Here is a 13,240-nt window from a genome sequence, read left to right as displayed (position 1 = left end):
CTGCCAGCATTGGTGTTGGCAGCTGGTGCTGTTGGAAGGGGCTTGGTGCAAGGCGAGATGACTTTGGGAAGATGAATTTGGTGTTGGACAGCCTGGCAGAGTTCCATGCGTGTGGCTGCCACGTGGGTGTGGGCTGGGCAGGCGCCTCCAGGTGCCTGGGGGGTAAAGGAGTGGTGGGTCTCCCGTGAGAGTGAACCAGAGAGGGGAAGAAGGGGTACCCCCAGGTGAGACTTGCAGGAAAGATTGGCTGGAGCAGGAGGAAACCATCAGAGAAGTGGCTGCCAGGACCCCAGGGTGGCACGGTCAGAGGGCGCTGCGGCCAGGTGCTGGGGCTTCGGGAGAGGAGGGCCCAGGCGGGAGATGGCCTGGCTGCGGTCGTGGCTGCCTGTGCGCTGGGCTCTGCCTTTTCCTGGGATTCAGGCTGGGAATGTTAAACTTTCTGGGCTCGTGGCCTTTTTTTGAGAATTTAGTGCAAGCTCCTTGTGTGTCCCAAACTTCTGTAGACACATAGGGGCTTCTGAAACCCTCACTTTGACGTTGGGTGATAGTTTGGTTTTGGGATTGCCATGGCCTGCAGGTGTCCGCCCTCAGCCGCCAATCCCCTGCAGGTGCTGAAGGTCGCCATCCTGGCCGAGAAGTACGCGGTGGACTACACCTGGTACGTGGACACCATCTTGAACTTGATCCGAATCGCCGGCGATTACGTGAGTGAAGAGGTGTGGTACCGAGTCATTCAGATCGTCATCAACCGGGACGACGTGCAGGGCTACGCAGCCAAGACCGTGTTCGAGGTACGGCCCACAGGACGGCCAGGAGGGTGGGGTGGGGGGAGTCGTGGAAGGTGAGTAGTGGTCCCAGCCCGCCTGGGTGAAGGTGCTGGGGGCTGTGGCTGACCCCTCGTGCCCCTCAGCTCTTCCCTGAGGCTCTGGTTCCTCTGCTGCTGGTGTCCTTGGTTGAGTCCCAGTTTCTTTTCACCCTGACTTTGAAACTGTGGCTCTCTGGGGCCACCTGAGAAGGCTGGCCTCCTGTGTGAGAGCATGCTGTGCCTGCAGGGTGGGGCCTGCATGACTGTGGAGAGGATTAGGCCACCGGGGCTGGTGTGCTGTGAGGGCGATGGCAGAACCTAGCCAGGCAGGCCAGCGGGTGGCAGCCTCCTGCTCCTTGCTGCTGACACAGGACCTGAGGGTGCTGCAGGGGGGTGGGGGTGGGGGCGAGGGGTGCGCTCGGACTGGGGTTTCCAGGAAGCTGAGGGCTGCTGCTGGCATGGGGTGCAGCCCGCCAGGAAGTGCCTGCGTCACTTTCACTCTGGCCACGTGGCTGCCATGCCCCTCATTATGTTTGTGGCTTTGCAGGCTCTTCAGGCTCCTGCGTGCCACGAGAACCTGGTCAAAGTGGGCGGCTACATCCTGGGGGAGTTTGGAAACCTGATAGCCGGAGACCCGAGATCCAGGTGAAGTGCCTTGTACATGTTGAGGTTGTGTGCGCTCCAGTGGGCCAGGGTGGCCGGTATCCTTGTTTGTCACTGGAACGGCCCCGCAGAGCCGCTACTGCTCCAGGCGCTGTCATTTTGTTTTCCTTCAGGGGACAAAAAAACAGGGATTCTAGTGGGAAATAGAGAGACGGGGTCCGCGGCTGACCTTGTGAATGGGAGCCTTGCAGTGGGCTCTGGAGCTGGAAGAGGGGCGTCACCAGCGGCCTGTGGTGCAGGCAAGGGGGTCTGGCGGCCGTCCCTCCCTGCGGGGATGACAGGTTCCCTGCTGTGCTCTCCCTGCCCCCAGCCCGCTGATCCAGTTCAACCTGCTACACTCCAAGTTCCACCTGTGCAGCGTCCCCACCCGCGCACTGCTCCTGTCCACCTACATCAAGTTTGTGAACCTCTTTCCGGAGGTGAAGCCCACCATCCAGGATGTGCTTCGCAGCGACAGCCAGCTGCGGAACGCGGATGTGGAGCTGCAGCAGCGCGCTGTGGAGTACCTGCGGCTCAGCACCGTGGCCAGCACCGACATCCTGGTAGGAGTCCCCACCCTGTGCTCATGTGACCGGTGATCGGGAGTTGGCAGTCGGGGCTCTGCTTAAGCTCACCCTGTCTTCCCAAGGCAACCGTGCTGGAGGAGATGCCTCCGTTCCCGGAGCGGGAGTCCTCCATCCTGGCCAAGCTCAAGAAGAAGAAGGGCCCCAGCACTGTGACAGACCTGGAGGACACCAAGCGGGAGAGGAGTGTTGATGTGAACGGGGGCCCCGAGCCTGCCCCGGCCAGCACCAGCGCTGTGGTGGGTCCCTCCTCTGCTGTGCACCCAGACCTGTCAGGGCCTCTCCCCCAAGACTTGGCACCTGCAGGGCATTAGCCTATCAGGGAGCAGCATGTACTGAGAACCCAGGTGTTGGCTGTGGCTCTGGACACCCACGATGGCCTGTCTTGGGCCACTGTCTCTGCTAGGCGAGGCGAGTCCTCCAGACCAGTGTCTTGAGTCCAGCTCAGCTCCCACATCCTCTGTGGTGACTTGTTTTATGGGATCGGCTGTCGCTCTCCTGCAGGACTGCCTTACCCAGGCGGCTGTTGACACGTGCTTTGTTGATTTAGGGCAGACCTGTCTTGCCCTGTTCTTGGAGGTTTTCTGTAGCGAGCTGGGTTAGGTCTGGTTTTCCTTGTGTGTGTGAAGCAATGAGAGTAACTATGTAACTGACAATGTGTCCTGTGGTATTTGTCGGGTGAGAAGTGTCATTTTGAGAGTTGCTGGCTGTTCCCCTCTGTACTGTCGGGGAGGGCTCTTGTTGGGGTCACTCACGCTGTCTCTGTCCAGTTTGAGGAGTTCTGGAGAGAGGGTCTCCTCTCCAGGATGCCAGTCCAGTGCTGCCACTCAGTATTGGCAGGGCTTTCGGGGCCAGCTCCCATGGCAGCACCTGCCCTGACACTTTGCTAGTTGCGAGAGAGCTCATCTCTGAGTCAGGGACCTGCTTGTGTGCCTGACTGACTGCGTGCCCTTGCTGACCACGGTGTGTCCTGCCCCTCTGGCTGATAGTGCAGGGCCTGCCATGGGGCCCATATCCAGGCCTGACATCTCACCCAACGGCCGGCTCCTGCTCCTCCTCCTCCCCCTCTCTCTCCCCCTCCCTTTCCCCTCCTCCTCCTGGCTGAGCCTGATGGTTCTCCTTCCCCCTCCTCCCCCTTTCTCTTCCCCCCACAACAGGGTCTCCTCCCTCCTCCTTCTCCGCCTCTCCCTCCTCCCCCTCTCGGCTGAGCCTGACTTGGGTTAACGGTTCGCCCTCCCCCCATTGCCTCATGCCCTGTGTGCAGCCCCTGTCCCCTGTATCCTCTCTGCGTTGGTTGTGGGACCCTGCTGTGCCTGCCCTCCGGAGGCTTGACTTGCCTGTGAGCTGATCCTGGAGTGCATGATAAACGTGTCTGTTTCTGCCCAGGTGGGCGTCTTCCCTTCACCTTCATGCTCGTGTTTCTCACGTGCTATGTAGAGCCGGTGACCTGCTCTTGGCCCTGTCCCGTGGGATGTCAGTAGCCACTCCGTCACTCCTCTGATGCGTCTCTCCTCTGGTCCGTCTCTCCTCCTCCTTTGGGTGTCTTGACCTGGGTTTCTGGAGACAGAGTGCTTGTGGAGATTTGTCTGTGAGCTGCCGGAGCAGGGCCCTTCCTGTGGGTGGTGGGCCTTTCCCGTGGGCGCTCGGCCAGCAGTGGCTCCGCCTTGCAGAGGTGAGGACGTGACCCCAGTTGGGTGAGGAGGCGAGGGCAGGAAGACATGACCGAGGGAGGCGGCTTTCCACAAAGGCACTAGAAGCCTTCCGAGGAAACCTGCGATGGCCTGTTGGAGGCTGGGAAGGCACCAGGGGCTCTCGCTCCTCCCCAGCTGCTTTGACTTGAAGAGGGGCTTGCTGAGGGAGCAGAAGGGGGCTCAGGGTTGTCGTCCGTTTCACTCTCTGTGGTTCTTATTGATGTGTCTTTTTCACGTGGGCCCTAGGTGAGGTGTGCCCATGCCCTAGGCCTTAGATCACACCCAGGTTTGCCCACCTAGGCTCTCGGTGGACTTTTGAGGTGCCTGGCCTTGACTCTGTGACTTAGGGATCAGATGGAAGCTTCTAGACTGGGAGTGAGTGGCACGCTGCCCTCTGCAAAGGAGGTTGAAGGTCCAGTGAGGGCCAGCGTTTCTGTAAGGTGCCCCCTTGGAGGGCCCTCTTCAGGGCTCATTCCGTGGATGTTCTGAGTGTGGCTTTCCTCCTGCCGGTCAGTGGTGCCTGGTGGGTGGGCTTCTTAGGGAGTGTTGGTGACGGAGGCAGTGGCCTCTGTTGTGACTGAGAGCTGTGGCGTGTGGGCTTTGGTGCTATCCTGTGCTTTCAGTCTGTCCCCACTGCTCATGGGGAGACCCTAGCAGGCTGGGGGTGAGGAAGGAGGGAAGGACAGAGGTGGGGTCACTCCTGGCACATTCTCCTGCTTGGGGTCTTCTGCATGGGTCACGAAGGGGCTGTTTCAGGGTGGCATCAACACGCGTGCCTTTCCCATGAGAGGCAGTGGCTTTATTTTGGAGTTGTGTTGGTGAAAATGTCTTTTGTTAAGATCATCAATGAGGCCAGAACATTTACTTCTTCTGAGCATGCTCTCTCTCTGCACACAGCTCCTTGGGGCCCCTGGGTGTGCTAGGAAGCACATGGGTGTGGGGATCGGAGGCTGCTTGGCCTCACGTGCAGGAGGCCGGGACCCTTGTAGGCAGAACCTTCACCCCTCAAGTTGTCCTGCTGTTGGAGGGAAGAGATGAGCAAGCATGGCCAGGAGCCAGGCCTGCTCCCTGAAGAGGGTCTCCCAGGCCCGAGGACGAGGGGGAGATGGGAAACCCGCAGTGGGTGTCAGGACCCTGTTGTCCCAGGGCCTGCATCTGGCCTTGATATCACAGTCTGTGGTAACGAATGTTTCGGGTACAAATTCATTCGCTAGGGCAAAGGGCTTTCCACTTTAGAAAGTGGTGAAAAGCCATAGAAGGCTGGGTGTGGCGGCTCACGCCTGTAATCCCAGCACTTTGGGAGGCTGAGGTGGGCGGATCACTCGAGGTCAGCAGTTTGAGATCAGCCTGGCCAACGTGGTGGAACCCCGTCTCCACTAAAGATACAAAAATTAGTCTGTAATCCCACCTTCTTCGAGGCTGATGCAGGAGAATCACTTCAACCTGGGAGGTGGAGGTTGCAGTGAGCTGAGACCACTGCACTTCAGCCTGGGAGACAGAGCGAGACTCCATCTCAAAGAAACCAAACCAAAACAACAAAAAAGAGCCATTATTACTAGTATTTAATTTTTTAAAAATAGAACTGGGTACAGCGGCTCACTCCTATAATTCCAGCACCCTGGGCTGAGACAGGAGAATCACTTGAGCCCAGGAGTCTGAGACCAGTCTGGGCAACATGGGGAAATCCCATCTCTCCTAAAAATACAAAAAAATTAATTGGGCATGGTGGCACATACCTGTAATCTCAGCTACTCGGTAGGCTGATGCAGGAGAGTCACTTCCCCCTGGGAGGCGGAGGTTACAGTGAGCCAGGATGGCACCACTGTACTCCAGCCCGGGTGACAGAGTGAGACTGTCTAAAAAAAAAAAGGAAAAAACAGACAGCCTCTTGCTGTGTTGCCCAGGCTCGTTTCAAACTCCTGGGCCTAAGCAGTCCTCCTGCCTCCACCTCCCGAAGTGCTGGGTTTACAGGTGTGAGCCACCGCACTGGCCAGAAAGCAATGATTTTTTGAAAGTATCTGTTCCGTAGACTTTTCAGTGATTAAACTAATAATGATTTAGTCATAACTTAATGATTGAAATGATCCGGCACCCAAATAAGTTATTTACTCTTTCATCTTCTGGAACTTTCTTATTGGACAGCTGGCAGTGACATGTGTGATCTTATTTCTTAAGCCAGGTGTTTCTTTTTTACGCCTTTCATGGCAAACTTTTTTTGAGAATTTTTTTTCCTTCAGCCATTGTGAGAAAATGTAGGTCATCTTAGTGAAATGATGGTTCGTCTTTGAAATGCAGTCACCTTCAGGCTGGGCTTTGGGATCTACTCAGGAGGTGGCTGTTTGCCCTCATGCTCGGGCCACTCGGTGGCCCGTGTGCCACCTGCCCCAGCCTCCGGGATCTTGGGGATGCCAAGGGGGTGCCGTGGGGGAGGACGTGCACGCGTGAGCTGCCTGGGTCAGCCAGGCCAGGGAGGCTCTGTGCTGATGCTCTCCTTCCTTCTTTTCCAGTCTACGCCTTCTCCGTCGGCAGACCTGCTGGGTCTGGGGGCCGCCCCCCCGGCCCCTGCGGGCCCCCCACCCTCCTCCGGCAGCGGCGGGCTGCTCGTGGACGTGTTCTCAGACTCGGCCTCTGCGGTCGCGCCTCTCGCTCCTGGCTCCGAAGACAACTTTGCCAGGTAGTCAGGTTTCCTGAGTCCTGCAGACAGGCATGGGGGGTGCTGTGCCCTGTGACCCTGGTGTGGCCACAGCCAGCGGGACAGAGGTGGGCAGCGGGGTCCTGCAGACAGGCATGGGAGGTGCTGTTCCCGTGACCTCCAGCGTGGCTGAGGGCAGCGGAGTTTACCTCCCAGATCGCTGCTTGGGGGGCGAGTGGGAGCTGCCGTGTAGTGGGTGGGGTAGGCTTGCTGTGGAACTCCTCCTCAGAACTTGATTTATGGGCTGCAGTGTTCAGCAAATAGAGGGCTAACATAACTCTCAAGAGAAAAGGAGGACGTGAGAAGAGCCACGCGGTCTGGCCAGCGGTGTGTCCTGTCTGGTGGCGTCCGATCCCATTTCAGCTGCTCTTTTCTTCCATGCTGGCCAGCACTCTTTGGAGCGACACCTCTCCTCTCTCCGCCTCTTTCCTGCCTAGTTGGGTTGCTTTTCACTCTGACAGGCCGTCTTGTCTGCGTCTGACCTGGGGGCCCGGTCTCTTGTCCTGGAGTTGCTCACTTGCCGAGTCCACCTGTGAGGCCCACCCTGCCCTCGTCTTCGGCCTCCAGCCTGCGGTTGTCTCCATGGGCAGCATGTCTGCTGCTTGTCCTGCTGTAATTTGTGTCCGCTGCCTGGACACCACCCGGCTCCCCATGTGTTGTGGTCTCTGCCAGTGTCTCCGCGGTCCCCAGAATGTTGGTGCCAGCCGCTCTCCCCGGCCCTCTCTGCGGGACTGATGAGCTGTGCCTTCCCCCTGCTGGCTGCTCTCAGCCGTCTGCTTGTTTTTATGTCAGGTTGGAGGTCCGAGGCCCCGTCTTCTCACAGTTGACGCCCCTCCCCTGCTGCCCTGTGGGGTGGGAGCGCAGGTGCCAGTTCTGTCCAGATGGAGGTTAGAGAGCCTTTGAGGAATGGCCTTTTGTTCCCCCATTCTGAAGATGGTAGAATTCTAGTGGTTTTAAATGTTTTCCAGTTCTTTGTGTTCATGTTGCGCGAGTCCTGTTTCCTGTTACATGCTGGAAAAGGACTTTGGACAGCAGGCTGGAGTGCGTGTTCGGTGCAGGTCGCCTCTCGGGCTGAAAACAGACCTGTCACTGCTCTTTAGCATTGCTGTGTTTGGGGTTGAGAAGCACTGCAGAGTCCAGGTTCCAGTGCTGTGGTGGTGGCTGCTCCTCAGTGTCTCGGGAGGAAGGGACGGGGACTGCATGCACAGTCCATGGCAGCCTCAGCCCTTCCTTGCCTGCTCCATCTCCGCACGGCTGTGCTGGGAGCTGCACGTGGCCCTTGTGCACTCCTCATGTTGGGTGGTGCTGTCTCCCGGTGGCCGGGCCTCGGGTCATTGGTGTCTGGGGTGTCTTGGCTTTGGTCTGGCTACAGAGGGCCGTCAGGTGTCTGTGTGTGTCTGGTGTAGGATGGAGGCACAGAGGGCCTCAGGGCGAGCCAACTGCGGTGGCTGCCGGGACATGGCTCACAGGACAGGACGCTGCATTCTCGGCCTGGCAGAGTGGTTTGCGTTTCCCCATGAATTTCCCCAGACCAGGCTGTAGTTGGGATGACCCTTTAAAAGCAAGCAGCCAAGCAGACACACTGGCCACAGGGCCTCTCTGTCACGCATGGTGATCAGTCAGCACCTTCCCGTGTCCTGACAGATTGCGCTTTGAAGTGGCTTAGGCCGGTCCACGAGTGTCCACTCCACAGTCTCGTGTCTGCACTGGCCTCTCGGGTGAAGTGCCCACTGGCTGTGGCGGAGCAGTGGCCCTGGGGTGCCGTGGGCATGTGGACCTTTCCGTCGGTGGCTTCTCCTGTGAAGTGATGCCTACTTTGTTAGTCACCTGCTGTGTGAAGTCCAAGGGGAAATACAGGAGCGCCTGTATTGTGGATGACTGACCTGTGTGTTGGGTGGACCACACTGGGCTTTTGGAAGCTTCGCATGTAGCTGGAGCTGGACCAGTGGCCTGTTGGGGTGGCTGTGGCCTCCAGAGGTGTGTGCGTGCGGGGACTGCTGTCTCGCGGCTCTGTGGCCACGGCAGGCCGGAGCGGGGCAGTGTGTGGCAAGCAGCGCCCTCCCCGCCAAGGACCTCCATCACTGTCCCAACTGGGGCCCTTGCCGTCTGTCACTGGTTCCTCTGTCTTCTTCCTGGCCTGGGCTCCGTACGGCAGGCTGCCAACGAGCTGATCTGCGGGTCAGCAGCGCTCAGACCTTCCAGGGTGGCAGCTGGGGTGCACTGAGTGGAGACTGGGTGAGCGTGGGAATGGCTGGCCTGGGTCTTCTCCGAGTCAGCGCAGGTGGAGCTGGAGATTGCAGAGTTAGGCTGCCGCCGTGCAGCATCTGCTTCTCAGGCACTGGGGCTGCGGTGAGGGGCGGTGCCGGGACCTCCCGCCTCCCCGCCCTGTGGTATGAACCAGTGCCGCATCCCTCTGCTGGGCCCACTCAGGAGCCTTGTGCTGCTGCCCTGCCTACCTCTCCTTCCATTGGACCCAGGCCCCTGTGGAGTTGTGGTTTCCTAGAGGAGGTCAGAAAACTTGAAGTTCTGTGATAAACGCAAATGAAAGCTAACCAATGCTGTTTCATTTCCCCTCATTCTGTGTATTGTAGATAAGTGCCCTGTGGTGAGCAAAGCCCTGGGTTCCCCGTGCCGTATAGACACAGCCATGCCTGGAGGGAGGGGAGGGGAGGGGAGGCCAGAGGGGAGATGGGGGTACCCAGGGCCCTGCAGGGCTGTGCTGCTGGCAGGTGGACGGCTGGGTGCCCGGACGTGCATCAGTGGGGGGCGAGGCAGCCAGGCTCTGATGGCGAGGCCCTCACCTGGGTGAGTGTCCGGCACCGTGTTGGATGGAGTCTGCGGCGTAGCTAGAGGCTGTGTGCATCACACCCCGTCCTGTCTGGGGCTGTGAGAGGTCATTATATGTGGAGCAGCATGTTCATGAAAAGCAGCTGCACCCACCGACCGCACAGCTCTCACCGGGGCTGTGCCTGCCTCCCTGTGCCCCACCCGCCATCCTCTCTGGTGGCCATTTGTCATGATGTCCTTGGAATAGTTTTCCACTTTTTTTTTTTTTTTGAGACGGAGTCTGGCTCTGTTGTCCAGGCTAGAATGCAGTGAGTGGCGTGATATTGGCTCACAGCAACTTCCACCTCCCAGGTTCAAGAGATTCTCCTGCCTCAGCCTCCCCGGTAGCTGGGATTACGGGTGTCTGCCTCCATGCCAGGCTAATTTTTATATTTTTAGTAGAGACGGGGTCTCACCGTGTTGGCCAGGCTGGTCTGGAACTCCTGACCTTGTGATCCACCCACCTTTGCCTCCCAAAGTGCTGGGATTACAGGTGTGAGCCACTGTGCCCAGCCATAGTTTTCCACTTTTTTCTTCCCTTGTGTCTCAGAGGTTTTTCTGGCCTTCTCGTGCTACATGTTTTTTTCCAGAACAAACCCTTGTGTTTTGTGGGTGGTTTTGAGTGACGTATACTGTCTTTCTTCCCCCCAGGTTTGTTTGTAAAAACAATGGTGTGTTGTTTGAAAACCAGCTGCTTCAAATTGGACTTAAGTCTGAATTTCGGCAGAATTTAGGTACGTGTTTTAATTACTTAATGAAAATCTCTCTTAGAAATTATGGGAAATTAAGAGAAAATATTTACAAATTATATACTTACAAGGGATTGATATCCAGAATGTAAAAATAACTCCCATGACTCAGTTAAAAAGCAGCCCAGTTGAAAAATGGGGATTGATCCAAGATGGCCGACCACTAACAGCTCAGGATTGTAGCTCCCAGTGAAAGCCCAGAGAACGAGACGACACCACACTTTTAGACGAATTTTTGTCACTCACCGATCAGCCGATTTCCAGTGGAGGAGCTCCACGGGTCGCCAGCGCGACTCTTGTGGCCGCCGCAGTGGTTTTGCCGGCGTCTCGGTGCAGCAGCTCTTCATGCAGAGCCAACGGGACTGCTTCCCCTACTGACCGGAGTTTGGAGCTCCGGGAAGTCAGAGCCGCTTGTTGCGGACTCAAGAGGGAAGCCAGACCAGAGATTCCTGGGCAGAAGAGCACCATCAGTCTTACCACTGCTATTTAGGCTGCCACAGTGGGTGGCTCGGATCCCAGCACTGGGAATCAATAAGTCGGACGTCGACTCAGAAACCTAATTAGAAAGGTGGTTCATCTACAATGAAGGGAAAAAAACAGCCTAAGAAGGCCGAGTATACTCAAAATCAGAACCCATCAGCAACCGAACAAGCCCTGATGGAAAAGGACTCATCAGCAACTGAACAAGCCCTGATGGAAAAGGACTCATCAGCAACGGAACAAGCCCTGATGGAAAAGGACTGTGTTCCATTATCTGAAGTAGGCTTTAAAAGGTGGATGATAAGAAACTTCTGGGAGTTAAAGGAACTCGTTCTAACCCAATGTGAAGAAACTAAGAACTTGGAAAAAAGGTTAGATGAAATGTTGAAAAGAATAGACAATATAGAGAGGAATACAAATGAACTTATGGAGTTGAAAAATACAACACGAGAACTTAGTGAAATATGTACAAGCTTAAACAGCCGAATGGATCAAGCAGAAGAAAGGGTATCAGAGGTCGAAGATGAACTTAATGAAACAAGACAACAAGACAAGAATAGAGAAAAAAGGATAAAAAGGAATGAGCAAAGTCTCCAAGCAATATGGGACTATGTGAAAAGACCTAATATACGCTTAATTGGTGTACCTGAATGTGACGGAGAGAATGAATTCAAGCTGGAAAATACTCTCCAGGACATTATCCAGGAAAATTTTCCTAATTTAGCAAAGCAGGACACTATTCAACCCCAGGCAATACAGAGAACACCACAAAGATATTCCTCAAGAAGACCAACTCCAAGGCACATAATCGTTAGATTCACCAAGATCGAAATGAAGGAGAAAATATTAAGGGCAGCCAGAGAGAAAGATCAAGTTACCCATAAAGGTAAGCCTATTAGGCTTACAGCAGATCTCTCAACGGAAACCCTACAAGCTAGAAGAGAGTGGGGGCCAATATTCAATATACTTAATCAACAGAACTTTCAGCCCAGAATTTCATATCCTGCCGATTTAAGCTTTACATTTGAAGGAAAAATAAAATCTTTTAGGAACAAGCAAGTACTCAGAGAGTTTATTACCACCAGGCCTGCTTTACAAGAACTTCTAAAAGAAGAACTATACACAGAAAGGAACAACCAGTATGACCCTTTCTAAAAATTCACCAAAAAGTAAAGAGCATTAACATAAAGAAGAATTTTTATCAACGAAAGGACAAAATAGCCAGTTAATATCAAACGGCAGCAACCCTAAATTTAAATCGACCAAATCTCCCAATCAAAAGATACAGACAAAATCTAACGATATATCCAAAGATATACATAGACTCAAAATAAAGGGTTGGAAAAAAAAGTACCAACCAAATGGAGAGCAAAAATAAATAAATAAAAAGCAGGAGTTGCAATTTTCACATTTGACAAAATTGATTTCAAAGCTACAAGGATACAAGGGTAAAAGGATTAATGTAATAATAAGAGATCTTAACACCCAGATACATAAGACCCAGAATGAGATTTAGATTCAGCGAGACAGAAAATTGATAATGATATCCGGGACTGGAACTAAGATCCAGAACAAATAAACTCAATAGGGCTCTCCATTTTAAACACACAAAATATACATTATCCACAAAATCTAACGATATATCTAAAGATATACAAAGACTCAAAACAAGGGGATGGAAAAAAACTCACCAACCAAATGGAGAGCAAAAATAAATAAATAAAAAGCAGGAGTTGCAATTCTCACACTTAATAAAATAGATTTCAAAGCTACAAGGATGCAAGGGTAAAGGGATTAATGCAACAATAAGAGATCTTAACACCCAGATACATAAGACACATAATGAGATTTAGATTCAACGAGACAACAAATTGATAACGATATCCAGGACTTGAACTCAGAGCCAGAACAAATAAACACAATAGAGGTCTCCATTTTAAACACATAAAATATGCATTAACCACTTTAAACACTCAAAATATTGATCGGCCATTATTGAAACCCATTTTAGGAATGAAGTAATATTCCTTTTTCCCTCTTTTTCTTTTTTCCCCTTCTTTTTCTCTTTTTCCCTCAAAAAAAAAAAAAAAAAAAAAAAATACCACCCCACCCCAGCACTCCCTACCCGCCAGCAAAAAAAAAAAGAACGTAGTGTGATCTGATATTGAAACTATGAGCTCTTCAACTCAAAGCTTGTGTGGATCCTGACCAGATGTTGTGTGCAGCTGTTTCCATGGAAACTTAAAGTCTTCTGCAGTGGAGTCTCAGCAGCTCCCCATGACTCCACTTCAGCACTCTGGGGTGCCTCAGTGCAGAGTTTGGGAACAAAAAAAAAAAAAAGAAAAATGGGAAAAAGAACAGCCTGGGCAACAAATCAGGAACCATCTCCACAACAAAGCAGGCAGTGTGGGTGCAAGGTGGCTGCGAAGACGCTCTCCACAGAAGATACAGAGATGCTCAGTAAGCACCTGAAAAGATGGACAGAGTCATTAGGTAAATGCAAACAAAGCCACAGTGAAACGCCACCCCACCCACGAGGATGGCCCACACCTGTGGTCCCACAGTGAGACGCCACCCCACCCACGAGGATGGCCCATGCCTGTGGTCCCACAGTGAGACGCTGCCCCACCCACCAGGGTGGCCCACGCCTGTGGTCCCACAGTGAGACGTCGCCCCACCCACCAGGATGGCCCACGCCTGTGGTCCCACAGTGAGACGCCGCCCCACCCACGAGGATGGCCCACGCCTGTGGTCCCACAGTGAGATGCCAC

The 13,240-nt window shown here is 54.2% G+C and overlaps 1 protein-coding gene across 4 annotated transcripts in view; it reads left to right on the top strand.

Moving 5' to 3' along the window:
- AP2A2 (adaptor related protein complex 2 subunit alpha 2) overlaps nt 1–13,240 on the top strand; it is a 75,037-nt gene that overhangs the window by 54,884 nt on the left and 6,913 nt on the right. For all 4 annotated transcript variants that reach the window (XM_054241248.2, XM_054241247.2, XM_078341803.1 and 1 more), the window contains exons 11-16: nt 609–791; nt 1,353–1,450; nt 1,779–2,010; nt 2,097–2,270; nt 6,230–6,396; nt 9,892–9,974. In XM_054241248.2, the coding sequence (XP_054097223.1) occupies nt 609–791; nt 1,353–1,450; nt 1,779–2,010; nt 2,097–2,270; nt 6,230–6,396; nt 9,892–9,974 (937 nt within the window). The remainder of the gene's footprint in view (nt 1–608; nt 792–1,352; nt 1,451–1,778; nt 2,011–2,096; nt 2,271–6,229; nt 6,397–9,891; nt 9,975–13,240) is intronic.

The sequence above is a fragment of the Callithrix jacchus genome, chromosome 10, assembly GCF_049354715.1.
Source record: "Callithrix jacchus isolate 240 chromosome 10, calJac240_pri, whole genome shotgun sequence".
In the NCBI taxonomy this organism is placed as follows: domain Eukaryota; kingdom Metazoa; phylum Chordata; class Mammalia; order Primates; family Cebidae; genus Callithrix; species Callithrix jacchus.
The sequence above is the reverse complement of the archived record's forward strand: the minus strand, read 5'-3'. Positions and strand labels throughout refer to the sequence as shown.